Source organism: Brachyhypopomus gauderio, chromosome 3 (genome assembly GCF_052324685.1).
Source record: "Brachyhypopomus gauderio isolate BG-103 chromosome 3, BGAUD_0.2, whole genome shotgun sequence".
Taxonomy (NCBI): domain Eukaryota; kingdom Metazoa; phylum Chordata; class Actinopteri; order Gymnotiformes; family Hypopomidae; genus Brachyhypopomus; species Brachyhypopomus gauderio.
The window spans coordinates 15549632-15565442 of NC_135213.1; the positions used below are offsets into that span (position 1 = coordinate 15549632).

The 15811-nt window shown below is 40.4% G+C and overlaps 3 protein-coding genes across 3 annotated transcripts; 1 reads left to right on the forward strand and 2 right to left on the reverse strand.

Annotated features, from left to right (window-relative positions):
- Positions 1-674: 674 nt before the first annotated feature.
- On the reverse strand, positions 675-2802 carry lrit2 (leucine-rich repeat, immunoglobulin-like and transmembrane domains 2). Its single transcript, XM_076998474.1, has 3 exons — positions 2768-2802; positions 1648-2432; positions 675-1453 (listed from the first exon to the last, which is right to left on the reverse strand). The coding sequence occupies exons 2-3, from the start codon at positions 2417-2419 to the stop codon at positions 675-677; spliced, it is 1551 nt and encodes a 516-aa protein (XP_076854589.1). The 5' UTR covers positions 2420-2432; positions 2768-2802.
- A 1862-nt stretch (positions 2803-4664) lies between these two features.
- On the reverse strand, positions 4665-7677 carry LOC143509755 (leucine-rich repeat, immunoglobulin-like domain and transmembrane domain-containing protein 1). The gene is made up of 4 exons (XM_076998578.1): positions 7556-7677; positions 6648-7108; positions 6109-6414; positions 4665-5737 (listed from the first exon to the last, which is right to left on the reverse strand). The coding sequence occupies exons 1-4, from the start codon at positions 7675-7677 to the stop codon at positions 4665-4667; spliced, it is 1962 nt and encodes a 653-aa protein (XP_076854693.1).
- Positions 7678-9620: 1943 nt separating this feature from the next.
- rgrb (retinal G protein coupled receptor b) lies at positions 9621-14440 on the forward strand. The gene is made up of 7 exons (XM_076998580.1): positions 9621-9703; positions 9862-10018; positions 12098-12219; positions 12500-12659; positions 13393-13510; positions 13661-13774; positions 14312-14440. The coding sequence occupies exons 1-7, from the start codon at positions 9628-9630 to the stop codon at positions 14438-14440; spliced, it is 876 nt and encodes a 291-aa protein (XP_076854695.1). The 5' UTR covers positions 9621-9627.
- The last annotated feature ends 1371 nt before the right edge of the window (positions 14441-15811 follow it).

Sequence of the window (15811 nt, forward strand, 5' to 3'; positions counted from 1 at the left end):
ATCACACCAGATTGAAACCGTCTGTTCCTTGAGTACCAAAAAACTATTTTCAACAACAGCGGCTGTTGTTGTTGTCTGGTGACGTCATGTGCGTCCCTCAGGTGGGCGGAGCCCGTGATCCGTCTCACCTGAGGGTCATTTGTTTGCCTATATATGTCTTGTCTTTGTACCAGTTGGACCAGGGTGTCTGCCTGGTAGACTCTCGTGTGTGTTTTTAATGTGTGTATGTGTCGACGGACGTGTGGACCAGTGTGCGTGCTCGTTATGTTCTATGTTGAATGTTTTATGTGTGACGCGGTTGCCGCTCGTCACTGTCGCCTCGCTCCCCGTGTGTCGTGTGTTTAATGTGGGGAGCGACTGCGGCTCTGAGCAGCGCGCGTCACTGTGTGTTTGTGTAAGCACACTTGTATCTGGTTGAAGGTCAATAACAGCATACCTCTTGATAGGGACATACAAAACTAATTTGAAACCATATACATACCTTGAAGGTTAAATATCAGTATGTTGTGTATTTATTTTTTACATATATTCCTCCACTGAATTTGGAAGAAAAAACATCAGAAGCTTCACACCTCTAAACGTCACTTTCAAAAACAATACGGGAGAACAATATCATCACGACAGATGTGACAAAAACAGCCAACTTTTGTGCCTTTTGATTATAGGACTGATTATTACAGCTGGACACTGACGCTCGTTTGAATTGCATGTTCAGATCTTGTTTCCTCGTCATCGCCTGAATCTCTGCAGAGTCCACCATCACCGGCAGGCTGCAAGCTGTCGAATGTTCCCTGCCTGTCACTTTGCTTCAGGCCTTTGTCTTCTGTCCTGCTTCTCTCACCAAACCCGGCCCGGTGGTCGCGGTAGCCGGCCCTGAAATCGGTAACGCATATGCACATGCCGGTGGCAGCGGCTAGCACCATGACACAAACGATCACGATGATGTGAATAAGTCGCCAGCGCTTCTCTGCTTCGTTCAGGCCGCTCCTCGTCACAAACACGACGCACTGCTTCTGCCGGGCCGGCCGGTTCTGAAGCGACACGCACACCTCGTACTTTGTGGCAGGTAGCAGAGCTGTCACCGAGTAGCTGTTGATGCCTGGGCCGACGTAGTGCAGCTCTTTCTCCTGTGAGTCGTAGCGGCCGAAATGCACAGCGAACCATGTTTCAGCAGGGTTCTCCGTCACAGCGTTCCAAGCCACGGTAACACCATCCACAGTCTGCTTGGCAATTCGTGTGCTGATGCTGGCGTTGACCCTAGTGGAAGCCACTGTAACAGCAGGGAACATGGAGAAGGAGGTGTTGCTGGAGAGGACATTAAGTTGGATGCCAACGAAGGAGGTTCCAATGACGTTGCTGGCTGTGCAGGTGTACAGTCCCTGATCGGCCAGGTGAATGGATGGTATCATCAGAGCCGAGTTAATGGTGTCGTCACTCACCTGCAACTGAGATTCTGCCCCAGCAACAAGAAAGAGAAGGCAAATGTATGTTTATGGGGAAAGAGCAATGTCATTTACATATCTAAACAAGGATTAAAAATCTGTGCTGAAAATGTTGTTTATAATCTATAAATGAAGGTGGACCGCAGATATATTACCATCTTTAAACTCATTGTTTTCTTTGGACGGCAGAGACATATTGCTTTACCTGTAAATTGTCTGATGGTCTTTAAACTGTAGTTCCATTCTACCATTGGATCAGGCCTTGCTTTCACTAAACACCTCAATGTAATATTTGCCCCCAGTGGAAGTGTGATGTTTACTTGTGTAGTGGCAACCTCTGGCTTCAGGCAAGTCTTCAGCTCCAGCTCATGAAAAAACTTTCCTGCCTTTGCACTTGGGCCCGAGCAAGTCAGATAAGGGTTCATCAAGATGAAGGGTTGGTTGATGGATGTGACAAAGTCAACAAAGCCTTTGAGTGTGCAGTCACACAGCCAGTGGTTGTCATGCAGTGCTAGTACGACATCCGCCCCGCCCTCTTTCCTCCTGCCGCCTGCCTGTGTGTGAGAATGGGGAGAGCTGAGAAAGACGTCATTGGACACGACGGTAAGCTGATTGAAGGATAAGTCTAAATAGGTCAGTGCAGGCAGGTGGTGCAGGGAATTTTCTGGTAGTGCTTCTAAACGGTTATGTTTAAGGTCCAGGATTTTAAGCCTGGGCGTGTACAGGAAAACGGTCCATGGTATTGATCTCAGTTCATTTCCTTGCATTCGCAGCTCTGTCAGATTGTGAAGGCCCTCCAGGCTCTTAACATTCATTACAGTGATTTTGTTAAAGTTCAGCCACAGTGATTCTAAGGCACAGGCACCATTTGTGGTGAAAGCCCTCTGGTGCAGTTTGGTTAGATTTGAGTTCTCAATCCTGATTTTTAAGTAATCTCCTGGAATGTTGTGGGGTAGAGAGCTCCAAGCAGTTTTCATGCAAAATAATGATCTAGATGATAAATAAGAAAAAACACAGGATGAAGGCACATCACTCTATATATCAAAAGCTTAAAATACATATGTAGAAAACATTGTTTTTTTTTTTTTTTTTACAAATGCAAGTAATGAAAATGTTAATGTGATATAATAATTTCCGAGGATTTAAAATTACCCTTTATGTTGGTTGTACCAAATAAATATAAGCCCATATATTGTTCTACCAATTTTATCAACCTGGTTGAAGAGTGAATGCAGGGCATTGCTGGCAGAACATCTAGCTAATACACTGACTAACTAAAACCTTTGGTGTTTACTAGCCATCTGCCAGAGTCCCAGTTCACTTACCGCCCAGAAAAGTCTTCTGTACAGGAGCAGCCCGTCACACAGACACAAAAGGCTAGATGAAACCCACAGGATGCTAACAGTGTAACTAGGGCTAAGTTAAAGGTGCCCATAATGACTTTTGCAGAGGGTTTGAGGAACAGACCGTTGTGTGGTACACGTCCCTGTTTTGATGGAGTTAAGCTCATTGGACTTAATCTACTCTGATGCAAGTCCTAAGAAAGAAAAAGATGGTGTCAACCACAATGTACTTAAATGTATAATCAAATGATATTATGTTGAGAAAATGAATGCTCAGGAAAATAATAAGCAAATGCTTATTTCTGTGATGTGAATTATTCAATTGATAAACTTTATCAGATATAAGAATGCATGTCTGATTGAAAAACATTTCTATATTTTTAAGTGCATAAAATGTGTACAAATATAGAAATTATTTTGAACTGCACAGGTAGATTAAGGCTCTAAAGACTATGTAGGCAAATCTTTAACCAACTGGGCTTTGCAGTATGCATTAATCTCAATAGATTTGCTTCATTTTCACTGCAAGACATTTTGTGCAGTGAAGCCAGATTTTTTAAAGTATCTGATTACTTCCATTTGCTGCACAGGCAGTAAGAATCACAGTAGTAAATCACATTTTTAAAGTAGTAAATCACAATCATAATCAGCCAGATTAGCCTCCTATTTAAATAAAATGTATTAAGTCAGTCAACCATTGATTGAACTCTTGCAACCTGACAACTTAAAACAGAGGTCTTCATGTTCAAACCTCAAATCCAATCAAGATCCTTATAGCCCTTGCTGAGTTTTCATTAACAGTTGTCTTAGCCATTTTCCAGGGTCTGAAGCAGTCAAGGCTATGGTACAGATTGTGAATCAAGTTCAGGGAAATGTGCCAAAACCAATATCTCAACTAATGATGATGCTGCAAAGTTTAATATTTATCAAACATTAATTTAAATAATAGTTTTTGTTTATGCACAGAGACTAAAGAATTGATTGAAAATCAAACTACATTTTTCCATGGGCAACTAAATATTGTATAAATTCTAACTGAAAGAGAGATAGATTTTAGGGAATAATTAAGAAATTTATAGAAAAAACAAGGAACATTGCTTTGTTCAATATTTGTATAAAATATTTATTTGTGAATACATTTAAGACACATACTGTATTTCACCAGCACATACATGAGTACATAGAATTTATATGCACAGTACCTGCACTGTAACTGACCTTGTTAATATACCGATGTGATAGACTCTTATAAAACATAGTTCTAAAACTCGGACAGCATGGTTAACCTACATACTGTAAATTAACTAACTGCATATGTAGACTGCAATATCTGCTTTGATCCTGTGTTGTACGTATTCGTTCAAATCTCATGTCAGATTTACATGATTAAAAAAATATATTATTCAAAACGTGTTGAGAGACAGTTACATGAAACATGACAGAATAATTAGTTTTTTTTTCCCTTCTATATCAGTGAGAGCGCATATATTTTGTACACACACAAGGCTGTGAAAAGATGTGGACATGCTTTATAAATGCAGTATGTGTAATGTCTTTCTTAGGCACCTCCAAACAGTCCTATAGCAGACATTTTCCAATACAAGACTTAGATCCACCGATTGGTGATGAGATTGGTGGTTCAGTCAGGTTTTCATGCAAAACATTAGGTTTAACATTGCAAATAATGCATTTAAACCCTAGCACACTGACTCGAGTATCCAACAAACACCAGTAAATTCAGATATTTGGTGTGTGCACCATACTTGCTTGTGATTGCTGGAATGCTGCTCCCCTTTTCAGTTTCATTTGGCTTTGAGTTCTACTTCTTAATGTCAGGACGTTAGTGTTTGTTAGAGAATGCTGTTTCTACCACTATTGCTTAGCAGAAGAACTCAGTAAGCTGTCCCTCAGTTCTGGCCATGGGCTCCGAGTCCACACTGGACCGTGCTGAGAGGAGACGGTTCGACTCATCCTGCATGAGACGGCCGAGGTACTCCGCCTCTAGTCCTTTGGCCTTGGTGCCTGGCGAGAGCGTCTCAAAGGTCACGTACGTCTCCTGGATGTCCTTCGATTTTCTTCCCAGGAGCTTCTGGAGACGTCTCTTCAATGCCCCACAGCAGACGATGAGGGTGAGAGGCACCGCAATCACACAGGCGACTGTGATGACCACCACATTGATCAGCTTCTGGGTCCCACTGGCGCTAGCTGCCTCATCAGTGGAGAAGATGACACACTGTTCCTTCTTTGGAATCAGGCCTTTCACGCACACGCAGGCGATGTACTTGGTCTTCGGCACCAGGCCACTGATGGTGACACGGTTCTTGCCAGGCCCAACATTGATGCGCCGCATGTCTCGCTCCCCAAACACAGCATACAGAACACTGAAGGAGGTGGTGTTGGTCGCGGCTGGTGCTCGCCAGTTTAGTGACACCGTGTGATCGGTGTCACCGATAACTTTGATGGACCGTACCACTCTGTGGTCTGGTCCTTGCTGCAGGGAAGAGGCGTCACCAGCCAGATTGCTCAGTGCTTCTTTCGCCATCAAATTGCTGTCTGTTCCTACACTAGATGGAGAGGTGACTGTGGGTTTTCCACCTGAAATGCCAGTAAAGTTGCTGTAGCCCTCTGAGTTGAAGGATACTATCGATCTGGGGCCATTGAGGGATTCGATGATGGGGACGGCGGCTGAAGCGGGGGTTGAAAGAACATACTGGCTGATGAGTTTCTCCTGATATGCTGCCTGTCCAGACCCAGCAGCCTTCTTGACGTGGATTTTCTTTACCCGAGTCTCATCTAGCTCCCACGTGTCGGAGATGATGAGGGAAACAGTGGCATCAGCACTCCCAACAATGTTGGTGGCCTTGCAGACATATTTGCCTGAATCGTGATCAGACACGGCAGGGATGCTGAGGATGGACCAGATGATGCCCTCCTTTGATATATCCTGCAGGACTATAAAATAAATCAGACAGTTAATCAGCTTTATTTGGAGCAGACCTTTTCTACTCCAACTTGTTTTGTTCTCTGACTCTGTCATACCAGGATAAACTACTCAACTAATTCATAAATAAAAATACTTTATTAGCTTTATCAAGCTCGTTAGAGAAAGATCAGAGTTATGTATCAGAGCTCCAGAATGTTCTTTGGCATACAGAGTCATACAAAGTCCTCAAAAATAATTATGGAAAATACAGATCATCAAAAGGTCAGGAAAATGGTAAGAGTAATAAATAATAATATTTACTATAATAAATAAATTAAGCAATGCTTCTCTATGAGTGAGTTTACTAGTTGATGGGATGATATTGATTTTGCAAACTTACCAGTCCCGTTTATGGGCTTTCCATCGAACCGCGTCCACGAGAGCTCAGGTGTGGGCACCCCCACGGTGCCACAGCGCAGGAGCACATCATTACCCACAGAGCTGCGCACCCGCGCCACAGCCATGTGGACACGCGGCGCCTGGCACCTCCTCAGTTCCACCTCCGAGAGGAGGATGCCAGACAGGCTGTCGGGTTCTGAACAGCGTAGGCGCAAGTCGATGAAGGTGACGGATGATGACGGAGATTTACGGAACTGCACCAGGTCAAACAGGCGACAGTCGCATTGCCAAGGGTTGTCGTGGAGGCCTTGACAAGAAAAAGTTTATAAACCAATATTGCATACAGAAAATGAGTGAAAATGTTAAAAACAGAAGAACATGTCATGTGTCTTTAGATTACTGAGGACTATAACAAATGTATCACAATAGAAAATCAATTGCACATTTCTAACATTTTACACTACTTTATACTATTGTTACCTTAAAACTGATGACAAAACACAAAAATTATACACAAACAGAAAAATAATACATTTTCACCCAGAATCATCTTGGAATTTTCAGTGTCCAGAGACAGCTTTGGAGAGAACCACACGGTGAGTACCTCCAGAGGTACCGTAGCCAGACCATTGCTGGACAGATCCAGGTACGTCAGGTTTTTAACATAGATGGCTGCATCTGCTGGGATGCTTGTGATCTTATTGTTGTGCAAATCCAGGAGCCTTAGGCCCGGCATGTCCATCAAACACTCCCACGGGAATGACGGGAGGATGTTCCCATCGAGCCGGAGCTCATCCAGAGTGTGGAGGCCATGGAAGCTGTTCACATAGAGTACGGAGAGGGCATTGAAGGACATCCAGAGGAATTCCAGACTGCTGAGGTAAGCAAAAGCTTCGCTGGAGATGCTGGTGATGGCGGTCTTCTCGATACGGAGTTTGAAAGTGTCCAAGGGGAAGTTGGTGGGAATGAGTGTGAGATCAGGATCACTACACAGAACACTTCTAAAAAAAACACCAAAGAAAAGAAAGCATTATGTAAACAACAGAATTGTGAATTGTGCAGTTTCACTGACAAGTCTTTATACAACATCTTACAATAGATAGGGATCATCCATATTCAGCAAAATGTGTTTGAATACTGAATATGTACAATGTCTTCTTGAATATAAAATATTCCAGGAAGTCAATTGTAGATACAAATATATGTGATTTATCTCCTCAGTATAGATCTACTGTACATGTATAGTACTGTAGAGACATGTAAAGTTCTGTAGAGCCATGTATTGTACTACAGAGCCACATAAGGTACTTTAGAGCCATGTGTAGTACTGCCATGTATGACTATGATTTAATGTATGATTTTAATTCTGCTCACACAAACAAAAATAAGCACCACCTTATGTTACACATCTGAAGACTTCCCCTGATACTCTGCATAAAAACTCTTACCGTGCCTTGGATCCATCACTGAGTCTGTGGTAAAAGCAGCTACAGTGCACAGGGCATGCGCTGCACAGCAGGGGAAGGCAACAAAACGCCAGGCAAAAACCCAAGAGCACATGGAGAATCATCTTCCCTCTGTTATACGCTGCCCTGCTGCTCTAGTCTATTGTTCCAGCGGGGGATAAAGCCAAAAGGCAGTGCAGTCCTGCCACCACACCACAGCTCCGTCTTGCTCTTACTCAATAGTCCATACTGCACAGACTGCAGTGAATCCCCAGATAAAAAGGATAGACATGGATTAGTGAAAGGTCTGGCGATGTTTCCACTTACACGATTATTTCTTTCCTGGAAGCTTATAGGCTCATAAGTTTACCCTCTGTTTAGATACAAGTCAGGCACTTCGACATATTTGATTGGAGAGTTAATTACATATTTGACTAGAGAGTCAAGTACACATTTGAATGGAGGGTTAATTACATATTTGATTGGAGGATTAATTACACAGACTGGATTGGATGGGACCTTTGCCATTTCAATGTATTTCACTTCCTTTTAATTTGACAGGAGTGAGTTTTCATAGTGCAGGATTCCTGTGAAATGAAAATATTTTTATGATTTTACAATAACAGATGAAAGCATAATTCTCAAACTATAGTGTCATGTTATATTTACATGACACATTTTGCATTTTCCCTTAGTCATATAGCCTACTTCATGTGTGTCTGCACATACTGCAGTATAACAGAGATAAATAATAAATAGGGGGAGAACAGGTATGGTTGTAACACTTTTTGGTTCAGTACCTGTAACTCACTGAATTTTTGAGCTAGAGTTCTCAAACGTGTATATAAAGTACACACATTTGTTTACTACAAATGGCACCAATTCAAACCTCAATTCAAATATCACAGCCCTCTTGAGTTGATGTCAAATACATGGTGTTCCTTTGTTACAACCTACCCCACTACCGGGGTAGGTTGTAACACATCACATGCTGGGGTAAGTTGTAACAATTAGACAAAATAAGCAAAAACAGAATCCACACCATGCAATATGCTTCATAAAGAGGTTTTTTAAATGAAAAAACCTTCTGAATGAAAGAATGAAAAAAAATGCACCTTCTGTTTTACTCAGGAATGTGTGTGTGTGTGTGTGTGTGTGTGTGTGTGTGTGTGTGTGTGTGTGTGTGTGTGTGTGTGTGTGTGTGTGTGTGTGTATGTGTTACATGGCAGATACCATTTGCCTTCGCAACTGATCTGACTGACTTGCACTTCTTTGTGACCTCATCAGATGCTTTTTTAAAAGCATTTGCAGGCACACCACTGTCAGTCTTTCTTTTCCACTGCCTATGCATTCTTTAAAATTATTTAAAATCAAGAAAGTGTTCTTAGTTGTATGTAAAGTGATGGTTGTAACACTTTTTAAAGCTGTGTTACAAACCACCCCACCCCTGTCAGCCATTGTTTAACTAGCTGTATTACCAAGGTGATTTGAAATTAACAGGGGGAAAATGCATCACAATTTACCTGAGAAACTACAGTTTAATGTAATATAATTCATAATTTTGTCTGCAATAGTATACTAAACAAAATATAGTCTTGATTCAGAAATTTACTTTCTCACCTCAAAATCAGCTTTTTCTCTATAGAATCTGCATGTGCCGGTTTCCAGCCTTGATATTCACCATGGGATCAGGGAGGAACTGGGTAAACACTGGAATGATCCATGTTACAACCATACCCGGTCTCCCCCAACTTTAGTTCAGCAAAAACTGTAGCATTTTGTTTAAACTGTGTACCTTAGACTCATAAGTTAGAGAACAAAGCTAAACTTTGTAAGAAAGAGGTATATAGTGTTTGAAAACTATTGACCTCAACAATAGTGCCAGTAGTGTAGGTCGTATTAACACATTCCATCAAGGATTCTGCAGAGGTTTACTCACAATAAGAACTCAAATGCCTTTTCACGTGATAAAACCTATAAAAGCACAGTTGATGTTTTGAAACCGCTGCCATTTTAGATTCTGTTTCTTTTAACCAACAACTACCTGATTGATAACCACGGTCGGGTATTGTAAAATGACATCATACTCATTACCGGAGGGATTCAATGAGTTTGACATTTTTGCTTTTGGGTCTGTTTTACTTGTGTGTGGTGAGTAGCCTACCGTAATTAACGCTTATAAAATGTTTTAATGCGAAAAAGTCAGATTGTGTAACGCGGCCGTCATCTAAAAGGAGAATTAAACACTACAAAAAAATTTCTAAATAACAAATATATATATATATAGACCCCAGTGTGCCTGTGTGTAGGTCTGCTGGGGTTCTGCCTGAACTTCATCTCGCTAATGGCCTTCATGAGAGTGAAGGAGCTTAGGACACCAAGCAACGTCTTCATCTTTAACTTGGCCCTTGCCGACCTTAGCTTCAGCAGCAATGCTCTGGTGTCGGCCTATGCCAGCTACCTCAGGTAAGAACCAGGCTGACTAGATGAGTTTGTTGCGTTTATGTTCACAAGTGAGTCTTAAGTCAGAATGATACTATGCATTAGGGCAGGGGTACTCAAATAGAAATGATGAGGGGCCACAATTTTTTATTCAATGACTCAAAGGGCCATTTATTGGGACAGTGTATGACAACGTATCATAACAATATAACGTATAACATTTATAACATTTCCTTTTTATTCAAAACAAAATATTACCTAAAATAAAAATATAATTTGCATTTGGGCATAAATTAAAATTAATAGCTATTCATTATCTTTGAATCCGTGAATGGTTTCATGTGCTTCGCCAAAACGCACGCTACTCTAAGGGAGCATTGTGTTGCCTTTTGTTGTTTTGTCAAAGAAGTGTGGATGATTCGGTTGGACGTTTCATATGATGCTTTAAGAGCATTTAGTTTTGTTGTTCTGATCTCGGAGTTTTGCGGACATGTCTCTTCAAAATGTTTGAGTTTTGATTCATAGTGTCGTTTCACATTGCACATTTTTATTGCCGCGACAGTTTCTTGACATATTAAGCACATATGACGAGTGCTGGACGGTGGTAGAAAGAACGCAAACCTTTCTGTCCATTCTGGCTGGAACTGGCGGCAATCCCCTGCATCGTCTTGAGATCGCGGTGCGCGATTTCAAAATAAAAGCGGATAGCGCGATTGAAAAAAAAAATCATTAAAAAAAATAAAAATAAACTTTTAAAAACAGCTCGCGGGCCAGAAATAGATGCCCAATTGTCCTAAAAATGCCCGCGGGCCGCTAACTGAATATGGGGGCACTAGTTTTATTCTATAGTCTGTAGTCTGGGCTTACAGGTAAACATATAAATAGTCCCCCTCCCCCCAAAAAACAAAATAAACATAATGCAGACACAATACACAATTATGTAGTCTTCAGTTGTTTAAACAACATACAAAATCGTAAGGAAAGGAAAGCATATTTAATGTTGGTTTCAGTTAAATTTATACAAACATTATTATTTAAAGTCAGTGTATTTTTACTTGAAAAAAACAAAACATAGTTTGTATAAATTTTCACATAATTTCAGATCAGAACAGCTCTAGATTAAAAAGCAGATTATACAACACTGGTTGTTCTTATAGTAACACTGCCATCTCAACAAATGTTACCTAGGTAACCTCTAAACTGCATGTGCATGGAAGAAAATATAACAATCAATCCTTCATAAAGGATAAAGAGCAAGAACTGCACTTTGCTGAAGTTATTCACCAGGTTTAGGATGTTATTTTAATATCTGTGCAGTTCCCATACTCATTTAATTTGCACTTTTAGGAGAACCAGTGCACAAGCCCCTTTTTGGTTCTCAGAGCTTCTTCAAAATTAATATTTTTCAAAGATTACCTTAAACACTAAACAGATATTTAGGGTACTGCCTCCGGGCCGGTTTTAGAGTGAGGTGATCCATGCAACCTCTGCCCACCCTGGTGCTGATATGGTACCGTGAGGACGGATGCCTCTCGTTGGGCCTTTTTAATCATGCTGTTTGTTAAAGCTCCGCATGCTCCCTTGAAACCTAATCTTGTTTGTGAACATCCTGGCCTGTCTCAGAATGTTCTCTGGGAAATTTTATGATCAGCATTTAAGCCCAAAAATGTGCATAATCTTAGTCAAAATAATTACTGTCTCAAACTACTTCATATCAAGGAATCGCCTATGTTTTAAAATCTATTTTTTTTTTATTTGCAAATTAATTCCATTTCACTGAGATGGAAGAGTGGTGGGATGTTAGTCCGTCGTAATCATCAGTAGCTTGAGTATTATACTTAAATCAAAACAGGACAATGATTGTGACTTACAGAGAGAAAAAAAATGTGTCATGACAGTGTCCATGAGGTACCGATTTGATTTATCTTGACCCAATTTCATAGGGAAATTTTGCTGATAAACTGATTAAGGCTGTTTTAAACAAAAAATATATATTTTTTACCAGTGGGTGTTGTTTGAGATCTGACAAAAGTTCTAAATTCTATATACATCAGTTTATCTTTGTCTATGATTTACTACATTTATCCCTCTGATATGTTACAGGTACTGGCCCTTTGGCTCTCAAGGTTGCCAGATCCATGCCTATCAGGGAATGATATCTGTCCTGGCTGTTATCAGCTTTCTCTGTGCTGTTGGATGGGACAGATATCACATGTACTGCGCTAGTGAGTACTGAACTTCTCTGACTGCAGCACAAACACAGAGCAGTGTATACTTTAAAAGTGGCTTTAAAATGTTACGCATCAAAGCTCTTTCTCTTCCTTTTATTCAGTTAATCTCAATTTTTCTTCTTGTCCTCCATATTAGGTGTTAACACCTCTACTAATCCTGGTCTTCCCATTAAACATATAGATGAAAACAATCCCCTAAAAACAAAATAATATTTCACCACATTATGATAAACAAGTGTGTGTGATGACTGGAGTGTGGCATTGTGGTTTTCAGAGCAGAAGACATTATGGAGCACTTCTTTGACCTTGAGCATAATCATGTGGTCAATGGCTGTCTTCTGGGCTGCCCTACCTTTGCCCTTCATTGGCTGGGGAGTGTTTGACTATGAGCCAATGAAAGTAGGCTGCACGCTGGACTACACCAGAGGAGACAGGTAACCACAGAGTGCAACTTGGTCTGTTTCCTAGATGATACAGCAAAAAGTTAAAAGAAATGAAAAAAGCTTTAATTAACTCAATTCAAAGTTGATGGTCCTGGTGGTTATTTATACTCTGTATAAACTCCCTGTGTGTTAATTGAACATTGAGGCATTTTCTTGTAAGGCTGGTTCATACTTCAATAGAAGTGCTTTGGAGAATCACTCAGGATTAATTTCTAAGGTCGTAAAATGATTTATGAGACCATTGGGTGTGTGTAGTGTAGTAAACAGAGGGGAATAGTAGCTCAAAGCATTTAGCTGTTGACTGTTCACATAATATGGCTGTAGTCTAGCATCTTTTGTCTCACGTGAGGATTTATACAGGTACTATGTACACAATCTTGGTCAAACACTCCTCAAATGCACGTATGTAGTTACACCAGCATGGAGTGGGAGCTCCTAGGAACACTACTGGCCAGTGAGTGAGAAGGTGAGCACCAAACCTGTGGGTTCCTTTCTGGCAGGGACATTTAACTTTTACAGTCTTTGGAAGCCTCATGTGAAGGGAAAACCAACAACAAAAACAACCTGCATATTTCAACAGAGTTTATTTTTGACCCTGATATAATATTTTTCAGCTAAGCATGTGAAGTTGTAATGAAACTCTGCATATGTAAAGTCTGCAGCTGGGCTTGGCATTTATTGTGAGATGATGTGAAGACCTCTTTCCCTTTCCTGCCATATCCAGAGGTTCTGTCATATACATGGTGTCTGTCGTGGTGCTGTACCTGGCCTTTCCCCTGCTCATCATGCACCTCTCCTATTCCTCCATCTATGTCTACTTCAAAAAGACCCACAGCTTTAAGGTAATCTCATCTTTGCATACTTAAAACTGCCATATGATGCCATAAATATGTGTCATACACTGTGACAAAGTACAGTTTTACATTTTTGAAATTTAGTACAGTGAAAATTTGATGCTGATCCATTTTTATTGTACTGTTTTGGTTCTGCAGTTCAACACTGGTCTGCCTGTGAAGGTCTTGCTGATCTTCTGGGGACCCTACATGCTCATTTGCATATACTCCTGCTTTGAGAACACTAAGCTCTTATCACCAAAGCTCAGAATTGTAAGTAGAACTCTAAATAAATGCTTAGGCATGTTTCCACACACATACACAAGTGTGCATACATGTGCTAGATGAAACACAAGGCATGGTTCAGATGAAAATCAAAACCAAACCCTGGCCAGCACATATTTTAGTTCCACTGAAACAGAACTGGATGGGGAAGATTAGCTTCAGTTAAGCCAACAGTAGATGTAGTTTTAACATACTTTAACAGCGCTAATGTTCAGTGAATCCCCCTGTTTAAATACAAACACGATAATACTCTGTGGAAGAAATGTCTAACTACCCAGTGGTACTCCCTGGAAGCTACCTGCCCTACCCGTCAACCTCAGTTGGTCAGTTTAGTGGATAATATTCAGAGTATTGGCAGTAGAGAAGCAGGCAGAGGTTCACGGATGCTATCAGCAATGCTAGTACTTGTTACTTGTAATGCTTGTAACTTGTAATCAGTAGATACCATTTCCTAAATGTAAATTTTCTCACAAGGGAAATAAGAACGTGTGTCTTAACAACACATTGTTTACCTTTTTTTTGTAGGTTTTTCCAGTACTTGCAAAAATGGCTCCAGTCTTTAATGCTTTACTGTATGCATACAGTAATGAATCTTACAGAGGGGGCATCTGGAAATTCCTTACAGGACAAGAACGGTCTTATAAGAAGAAATAGACTCCATTCCAACCTGTGCCTGTGTGGACCAGGCTAATGTTATTAGTGTTGTGTTTTAATCATTCAATCATCAGCTTGGTGCAAAATGGCTCAGTCAGTTTTGTTGTCCATAAATATGTGATCAGACACAATGTTGGTGTGTGTTCATTCCATTAAAAACATCACAACTGAAAGTATCTGGATGGGATGACAGTTTTAAAGACCCAAGAATATTGTTCATGCACCACATATGCAGGAGGGTGGAGGAAGCCTTGGTTTTCTGTTTAAATTGGATTCATGACAATCAGGTGAAGTCAGATGGGCAAGTTAGTTTAGCTGTGAGTTTTCTATAATGAGCTTAACCATATGACCGAATAACAGATGAAGAGGTTTCTGTGCTGAATTTAAATCAGAACATTCTGCATTTAAGTCAGTAAATCCACTGATTAATTAACACCTTCTGAATGATTTGGTTACACTTAAGAAGTATAGGTACAAGCAAGGGTTTGTTCTATTCAACCTTTGTTCTATTTAGAAATGTTTTGCCCTATAACAGAACATGCACATGAAAATATATTGGAAATTGAAGCTGGAAGCCCCAGTTAAAAAAAAACATGTAATTCAGGTGGAAACCTTCTTAGGAGAGTTCTAGAAAGGTACACCTTAACTGATCAGCTTGCGTGGGGGATTATAATCGTGAATACTCAGTAATAGTTTTCTGTATCTGATGGATTATCTTATATAAAGCAGTTCAGGGAATTCCAAAATAATACATGAATTGTGTGTTCTTGTCAAAACATCCAGCTATAACCAGACTTTAAAGCAAACTTTAAAATGCTTCTTTATGCCTTGATTGCTTAACCCCATTTGTGACTGAAATTGTTTTTCCTCATCCTAGTCTTCTAGTAATTCTGTACCATGTTTTATTTGTTTGTTTTCCTATGATGGAAAACACACCTGATTCAACTCTTCAGGTTGTTAACAAGTCCTTAGTGAGCTAACATGGCTGTTCAGGAGCAGGAAGAAGACTGCTCACTGTCTGTCAGGAGCGTCCACCGCCAGCAGTGGAGAACACACACCTATGAAAACAAACACACAGAATCCGGGTGACATTATTTCCTTCTGAAGTTCTACACTACATACCTCCAATTTGCCCATCTTTTTGTTATTTAATGCCCTAACATCTAATGTATTCCAATATAATTAGACATGACATTCCTCTGTTGTCTGCCTAGTGAGAGTAATAAAGCCATGCCATTTCTGGTGGTGAGTGGAAAGACTATTGTGATTTATTACCTTATAGACATGCCAGTTAATTGGTTCTATTATTTTGACTGAACTGCATTTCAGTTTGAGGAAGCCTTGAATCTAGAAGGAAATGTAACAAAACTG